This window comes from Peromyscus eremicus, chromosome 15 (assembly GCF_949786415.1).
Source record: "Peromyscus eremicus chromosome 15, PerEre_H2_v1, whole genome shotgun sequence".
Classification (NCBI taxonomy): Eukaryota; Metazoa; Chordata; class Mammalia; order Rodentia; family Cricetidae; genus Peromyscus; species Peromyscus eremicus.
In genome coordinates this window covers 56182897-56191423 of record NC_081431.1, presented here as the reverse complement: position 1 = coordinate 56191423, position 8527 = coordinate 56182897, and the positions used below count along the sequence as shown (strand labels likewise).

General features: G+C 43.5%; 1 protein-coding gene across 2 annotated transcripts; it reads left to right on the top strand.

Annotated features, from left to right (window-relative positions):
* The first annotated feature begins 2042 nt into the window (after positions 1 to 2042).
* Positions 2043 to 7120, top strand: Znf281 (zinc finger protein 281). 2 transcript variants are annotated; one of them, XM_059280497.1, is made up of 2 exons: positions 2043 to 2143; positions 2360 to 7120. In XM_059280497.1, exon 2 carries the CDS (start codon positions 2378 to 2380, stop codon positions 5057 to 5059), a length of 2682 nt encoding a protein of 893 aa, XP_059136480.1. In that variant the 5' UTR covers positions 2043 to 2143; positions 2360 to 2377; the 3' UTR covers positions 5060 to 7120. The 2 variants fall into 2 exon arrangements, with proteins under 2 accessions (XP_059136480.1, XP_059136481.1); XM_059280498.1 differs by having other exon boundaries at positions 2070 to 2143; positions 2364 to 7120.
* The last annotated feature ends 1407 nt before the right edge of the window (positions 7121 to 8527 follow it).

Sequence of the window (8527 nt, the reverse complement as noted above, 5' to 3'; positions counted from 1 at the left end):
ATTTTTATTTTCTATCACTAAAGAACTGAAGAGCACAACCAGTGTAAGTGATGTGCTGGTGTGTTGTCATATAAATGCTCAAGGTACAGCTTCTAATGGTGAAAAACGGGAAAATAAATCGACCTTGATGAAGTGTGTCTTCTTTTGTCTGTTCCCAGGAAAGTTTATTTCAGGTATTTCCACTGCTGGAATGATTAGCGTTAACAGCTTTCCCCTTCCATTTTATTTTACAGGGTCTCTTCATCTTCTTGATATATGGGGTGTACAACACAGAGGTAAGTCTGCTTGGAGTAGCTCAAGGCTGACAGAGTGAATGAGAGAAATGACAGGTTTCTTATCTTGATAACTGAGGGACAAAGTTGGCTTTTCATATGAGTGTCCTACTGCCCTTCATGCTTGGACTAGCTTATATGCATCCCAGCTTACTATTAAACACTGACACCCCGAATAAAGGGACAGCCTCATTTCTCACTGGCACTGCCTAGTGTTTTATTACTGCCTCAAGTTTTTGAATTTTCAGTGTTTAACACTTAGCTACACTTGACAGTTGCAGGAAATACTTAAATGTAGTTGCATGGGTTAGAAAGGTACCATGCCACATCAAACTCCTCATAAAATACAGTTTTTTAACTTTTCCAGGCAGACTCAGAGAGGCCTGTGGAAGTAAAGAATAATCTTTATGGTTTTAATTGTGAAATTTGTCAGGGAAGTTCTTTAATTACAAGAAGTCATTTAGTGAAATACTACGAGGAAATGGGCTGCAATTTCTTTAAGAAAACATACCATGTAAACAACTACTGCCCAGGTCCTTTTATTAAAAATGTCAGTGATGTATAACTACTCCTAGGAAAGTTGCTGGTTTAGATTTTTGCATGCTCACTGTGAAAGTGAGCGCCTTTTACACATTATTAGGCACTAAGTAAATACTTACTTGGTTTTGTTGGTAGAATTTTGTTGTTGTTGTTGTTTTTCCCTGAGACAGGGTTTTTCTGTGTAATAGCTCTGGCCGTCCTGGAACTCGCTTTGCAGACCAGGCTGGCCTGGCAGAAATCTGCCTGACTCTGCCTCCCAGCACATTAAAGATGTGCGCCACCACTGCCCGGCTTGTTGGTAGAACTTTAATTTCAAGATTTTACCTGATTTTCCCCAATTGAATAATGGGCAATTTTACATGAGTTTCTAGGCCTTCTGTACTGAAATGGGCAGGAGGGTGGGGTATGTGTCCTAGCAGAGATCATAGAAAATAACGATGGCCAATATTTTACAGATGATGCTAGAGAGCAAGCAACGTGACAAGCCAACTCAGACAACTGAGAAGGTATGTGGCATTTAAATACCATCTGATGATGAAGTATGTGTGGGCGTGTTTTACAGGACGGCTGCACCTGGGATTACACGTGGTTTCCCTCTGCAGTAGCCTTCAGGTAGGTTGGCAGTGAGAAAGTTTTTGCAACGGTACCTCTGTGGCGGTCTCAAAGGCTCCTCCAGTAAATGTAAAGACGCGTTATTACTGTCCCCATCTGAAAGGAAGGGTAACAGGTATCTGTAATCAATGCTATTACGAGTATAATGCTTTCAGACAGAATCACAAGTGCTCACGGAGTCCTTTCCTAGGTGTGATTTTGATTCAATACCTAGATTGCAAATCCTAACGTGAAGAAAATGCCAAAGTTCGGTCCTCAGTTTCTCCACCTTCTCCAACCTCTTCCTTTCTCCGCGGCTCCCACGCCACGCTGCAACACGCTCTCCCGGCGTCCCCCCGACATCCCGCCCCCTCGGGTTCCACCTCCTGAACGTCTTTTCCCCAGAAACCCTCAGTCACTTTCTGCCCCTCGACGCAGCCACCAATCACGTCCCCTCGCTGCGGAAGCCCCTCCGCGGTCGGGCTCTAAGTCCCCGCCCCTCCTGCCCAGCCCCCAGCAGCTCCGCCCAACCGCCCCCTTGATTGACAGGCCGGCCAGGCGGAAACTGCGGCGCAGGCGCACTGAGCCCCTAGAGCTCCCCTCTGGTCCGGCCGAGGAGTTCCCGGCAGACACCGCGCCGCGGCTGCGCAGAAGCGGGGAGGCTTTTAATTCCATTGTGGAGAGGACGGCGTTATTTTTATTAACTGGAGGCGACGGCGGCTGCGGCGGCGGCGGAACCCGTAAGTGTGGCCGGCGGGCCGGGCCGGGCGCGGGGGCGGCCAGGAAGGCCGCGGGGCCGAGCGTGCCGGGCCGGAGGCGGCGGGGCTGCGGACGGGCGCCGGGCGCGGTGCGGGCTGGGCGGCGGCGCGGCGGGTCCCAAACGCTGCGGTGGTCCCGGCCCGGGGCCCGGCCCTACCGCCGTTCTCCCTCTTCCCTCCTCTCCCTCCTCTCCGCAGCCAGGCCTCCTCCGGGGTATGAAAATCGGCAGCGGGTTCCTCAGCGGCGGCGGCGGTCCCGGCAGTAGCGGTGGTAGCGGCTCCGGCGGCGGCTCCGGCGGCGGCGGCGGCGGCGGCAGCGGCAGGAGAGCAGAGATGGAGCACACCTTTCCCCAGGGTATGGTTATGTTCAACCACCGGCTCCCCCCGGTCACCAGCTTCACCCGGCCGGCGGGGACGGCCGCCCCTCCCCCGCAGTGCGTGTTATCCTCCTCTACCTCCGCAGCCCCGGCCGCAGAGCCCCCCCCTCCGCCAGCCCCGGACATGACTTTCAAGAAGGAGCCGGCGGCGTCAGCCGCGGCCTTCCCTTCGCAGAGGACCTCCTGGGGATTCTTGCAGTCCTTGGTGAGCATCAAACAGGAGAAACCTGCGGATCCCGAGGAGCAGCAGTCCCACCACCACCATCACCACCACCACTATGGGGGGCTGTTCGCTGGGGCCGAAGAGAGATCACCAGGCCTAGGAGGCGGGGAAGGGGGGAGCCACGGCGTCATCCAAGACCTCAGTATTCTCCACCAGCATGTCCAGCAGCAACCAGCCCAGCACCACCGCGATGTATTATTGAGCAGCAGCAGCAGCAGCAGGACTGATGACCATGGCAACGAGGAGCCAAAGCAGGACACTAACGTCAAAAAGGCAAAGAGGCCAAAGCCAGAATCTCAGGGAATCAAAGCCAAGAGGAAGCCAAGTGCATCTTCCAAACCTTTGGTTGGAGATGGAGAAGGTGCCGTCCTCTCCCCAAGTCAGAAACCTCATATCTGTGACCACTGTAGTGCTGCTTTTAGGAGTTCCTACCACCTGCGGAGACATGTCCTCATCCACACAGGAGAAAGACCTTTCCAGTGCAGCCAGTGTAGTATGGGTTTCATTCAGAAATACCTACTGCAGAGACACGAGAAAATTCACAGTAGAGAGAAGCCCTTTGGATGTGATCAGTGCAGCATGAAGTTTATTCAGAAGTACCATATGGAGAGACACAAGAGGACACATAGTGGAGAAAAGCCATATAAGTGTGACACTTGCCAACAGTATTTTTCAAGGACTGACAGATTGTTGAAGCACAGGCGCACGTGTGGTGAAGCCATAGCAAAAGGAGCCGCTAGTGCAGATCCTGGGTCATCGAACCATAATAGTATGGGTAATCTGGCTGTGTTGTCTCAGGGAAATACCAGTTCTTCAAGGAGAAAATCCAAGTCCAAAAGCATAGCTATTGAAAATAAGGAACACAAGACTGGCAAAGCAAATGAATCACAAATGTCAAACAATATAAACATGCAGAGTTACTCAGTAGAAATGCCTACTGTGTCTACCAGTGGAGGCATAATTGGCACTGGGATAGATGAACTGCAGAAGAGGGTGCCAAAATTGATCTTTAAGAAAGGCAGCAGAAAGAGTACCGACAAAAGCTACCTTAATTTTGTGTCACCGTTACCAGATGTAGTTGGACAGAAATCCTTGTCTGGTAAACCAGGTGGCTCACTTGGCATAGTGTCGAATAATAGTGTGGAGACCATTGGTCTCCTCCAAAGTACAAGTGGCAAACAAGGTCAGATAAGTAGTAATTATGACGATGCCATGCAGTTTTCAAAGAAGAGAAGATACTTACCAACTGCCAGCAGCAACAGTGCCTTTTCTATAAACGTAGGCCACATGGTCTCCCAACAGTCAGTCATTCAGTCTGCAGGTGTCAGTGTTCTGGACAGTGAGGCACCCTTGTCACTTATTGACTCCTCAGCTCTAAATGCTGAAATCAAGTCTTGTCACGACAAGTCTGGAATTCCTGACGAGGTTTTACAAAGTATTTTGGATCAGTACTCCAGCAAATCAGAAACGCAGAAGGAGGACCCTTTCAATTTAACAGAACCACGAGTGGATTTACACACCTCAGAACACTCAGAATTGGTTCAAGAAGAAAATTTGAGCCCAGGCACCCAAACACCTTCAAATGATAAAACAAGCATGTTACAAGAATACTCCAAATACCTCCAGCAGGCTTTTGAAAAATCGACTAATGCAGGCTTCACTCTTGGACACGGTTTCCAGTTTGTCAGTCTGTCTTCACCTCTCCACAACCACACACTGTTTCCAGAAAAACAGATATACACTACATCTCCTTTGGAGTGTGGGTTTGGCCAGTCTGTTACCTCAGTGTTGCCATCTTCATTGCCAAAGCCTCCTTTTGGGATGTTGTTTGGATCTCAACCAGGTCTTTATTTATCTGCTTTGGATGCTACACATCAGCAGTTGACACCTTCCCAGGAGCTGGATGATCTGATAGATTCTCAGAAGAACTTAGAGACATCATCAGCCTTCCAGTCCACATCTCAGAAATTGACTAGCCAGAAGGAACAACAGAAAAATTTAGAGTCCTCAACAAGCTTTCAGATTCCATCTCAGGAGTTAGCTAGCCAGATCGATCCTCAGAAAGACATAGAGCCTAGAACAACGTACCAGATTGAGAACTTTGCACAAGCATTTGGTTCTCAGTTTAAGTCGGGCAGCAGGGTGCCAATGACCTTTATCTCTAACTCTAATGGAGAAGTGGACCATAGAGTAAGGACTTCAGTGTCAGATTTCTCAGGGTATACAAACATGATGTCTGATGTAAGTGAGCCATGTAGTACAAGAGTAAAGACACCCACCAGCCAGAGTTACAGGTAAGGTCTCAAGAGTGACCAGGCTGGGAGTCTTCTAATGTAATTTTGTTTTATTTTGAGAACACTGCCATTGGAATGTTTCTACACGATCCTATTAAGAATAATGTAATGCCCTTTCAATGCAACTTTTCATATTTAGTTTATTTTGTTAGTGTGATTTTAGCTGTTTGTATTATGATTTTTAATCAAAATCAATAGATTAAAAATAGTTTGACATTCAAAGTGACAATGTTTAGCAATCAAATTTACTTGTATAGATTGTCAGGGAATAGCCCAAAAGTTTTAAATGCAAAAAAAACAAAAAAACAAAAACTACAGAAAAAAAAAAAGAAAAGAAAAAAGAAAAAAAAAAACTTTGTTGATAGGATTAAGGTTATTCTAATTGCTTTACTCTCAGGAAAGTGTAATAACGCATGGGAATTCTGTACGTTATCACCGTAATGGAATATCCAATTTACAAATAGTATGATACACATTTCATTGTTTAAGTTAAGGGATCTTAAACATTTCAGATTGCTCTTTCTGGGCTGATAGAATATACATTTCATCATTTAAGTAAGGGATCGAAAACATTTCAAATGCTATCTCTGTCTGGGCTGATCCAAAATTCTGAGATTGTTGCCTACCTATATTTTGTTGCAGCTTTTAAATATTCTCCAAACTTCCAAACCCACATTCATTCCAGCTTGGTAGAACAAATATTCTTAGATCTTTGATCAAAGCCTGGAATGATAGCTTTAATAAAAGAAAGAGGAAAAAAAAGCACCCTCTTTATCCAACTGTAACAAGGCTGTAATTCCATTAAGTGATTCTGTTAATGTCTAGTACAGTGTTAAAACCCAAGTGGTTGGTTGGTTTCAGTATTAGAAAGTAAGTTGGATTTGCATAATACATTGAAATTTGGGGTATGCATTATTCATTATACATGGCCTAAAAACATTTTCTCACTTGTGCTATCACTTACCACCTTCACTTCTGGTTTTTTGGTACTTGTTCTTAACTTCCTCTTAAAGTTCTAGGCCTTCTTTCTTGTTCCTTCTCCCTGTCGTGAAGGTTTCAATTTTAGAGTGACTTATCATCTAGTAAATAATTGATTATGCATTTTGTATGTCTTATGGCATCTAAATACTAAACAGTAGGGTAAACATCCCTGACATCACCTTTTTTTTTTTTAATTAAACAAACCCAGTACAGATGTCCATGTACAAGCTATAGATATTAAAGGGTTGTAATTCCACCTGGTAGCATAGCTTGTGTAACGATAAGAGTGTGTATTTACTAATGCCATCAGAACTCTTGGTGAAATTGCAGCCTTTAGTGTACATTTCGAAGGGGTGTATTAGTCAGTATTGTACAGGGATCTTGTCATCAGAACTTGCTATGAACGCTAATTGCCATTTGAAGCTACTGATAGGCAGTGGCTCCGCTCTAAACCACTTTTTAGCAATTGTATTTTTTTCCTGATTATATTTTTTAATGTACTTTGATGTTTATGCTGATGAGTTTTTTATGTACTTTTGGTGATGTTTCAGTCTTATGAACTCTTCTGACGTCAGAAAAGTACCACTGGTTGTTTGCAGTCTTATTGTGTAATCAGCCTACCACAGGCTTCCATGTATAATAAAGTAATTAATATTGTGCAAGTGGAAAACACTTCTGTTATAAAAGCAGTGTTTTGAAAATAAGAAATTATTAAAAAATGGTTACAAAATACTAGTTAATTCCCTTTTCCCACCTTCCTTTAGCTTTAGTTAGCTAAAGGGTACCAACTTGTCATTGAAAGATTCTTAGAAAGTGTGTTTAATTCTACTACACTCAGTACTAAAATGTCTGTATGTCTTACTAAGTGCAGTAAGTTCTGTTGGGTACAGAGACAAGTGTGATCAAAGGATGGAGAGGACCTTTACCCCTGTATCTCTTAAGCTGTATGATTTCTCTCTCTCTCTTGTTTTATACAGGTTTTGAATTTCTTTAACTTTTATTGTGTGTACTGAATACTACATATGTATTATTCCGATTGTTTGCTCTAGTTTACTACCAATAAAAGTCCTGTTAATCACAAAAATTGAAGAAAGGAGATATCACTTAGTCATATTTTTCAGTTTTCTGTGGATTACATTTCATAAAATATTCATATTAATGGTATAAATTGTAATTTAGGAGCTTGCGTTTTTTATTGTATTTTTAATGTACTTTGTCTTTCTAGGTTTATATGAAAATGCATTGAATATTTTGTGTGAGGTGCACAATAATATAAAGAATAGAAATCTAATATGTAAATTATACTATATTGAAGCTAGGTTAACCATCCTAAATATTATCCTAGGGAGATTATTTATTGAGGCTCTATTTAAAATCATATCGCAGTATTTTGGCTCAAGGTGTTATATATCCTTTTGCCTCAAAGGGTTATAATAAAATTACAGAATGATGGATTAAAACGGTCTTAAGCATTTTTAGTAAGAAAAAAGAACTAAATTGCAGTTAATGTGTTAAGAAGTTGAGAGCATAGATATTAGAAGGAAAAGGTGAAATTGTAATACAGAAGATGCAGTAAAGGTATTTGAAGTAAATACTAACTTTAAATGATAAAAGAAGCTGAACATGGTGACCATGCCCTTTGTCCCAGCACTGGGGAGGCAGAGGCAGGTGAATCTCTTGAGTTCAAGGCCAGACTGGTCTACAAACTGAGTTTCAGGCCAGCCAGGGCCACAATGGGACCTTATCTAAAAGAAAAAGTTGCACATCAGAAAACTTCTCTGAGGTTTAGTAGTATGGATATTGATGGACTAGGAGTGAAAATACCAAAAGGTAGAATGCTCTTGGAGGCTGTGTGTACATGTGTAATGATACAGAGTTGATAGTAAGGTAAGCATGGGCCTGTGCCATTAGAAGGTAGGATAGCTTGTTTTGCCATAGTTACTCCCACACTTGGTTGTCTCTTGGAGTTGAGTGCTAAGCAGAGACCTCACTCAATCTTAGATGACTCCAGTTACCTGATTCCCTGCACAGGTTCTTTTCCCCAGATTAGCTCAAAACAGATAAGAATTTCAAAACCCACTTGCCTGCCTTCTGTTTTCCTTTTATGGAATGTATATAAATTTGATCGTTTTAATTAAAAACCTGTTTTTAAGACATTAGACTTATGTGTGGGCTGGGAATATAGATCGTTCAGTTAATAGAGTTCTTGCCCAGCATGCACAAGGCCCCTGGGTTGATTTTATCTCAAACCAAATAAGTCAGTACTAGGGAGGTGGAGGCAGATAAGGGTCATCTCTGGCTACGTAGGAGGTTTTAGGCTAGCCTAGGCTACATGAGGCCCTGTCTCGAAAAGAAGGCATTAGGTGTGAGGTAGAGGGCAATGCTGTGGGTTTCTGTTGAAATACACAGACAGTGGTAACTACCTTTCAGCAATGATTGAGCAGTAGTTTGTGAGGTGATTTTATGAGAACAGAATAATGTGCTTAACTTT

What these genes read in the sequence shown, in the direction of transcription:
- Znf281 (XM_059280497.1), top strand. Translation starts at nt 2,378, where the DNA reads ATGAAAATCGGCAGCGGGTTCCTCAGCGGCGGCGGCGGTCCCGGCAGT.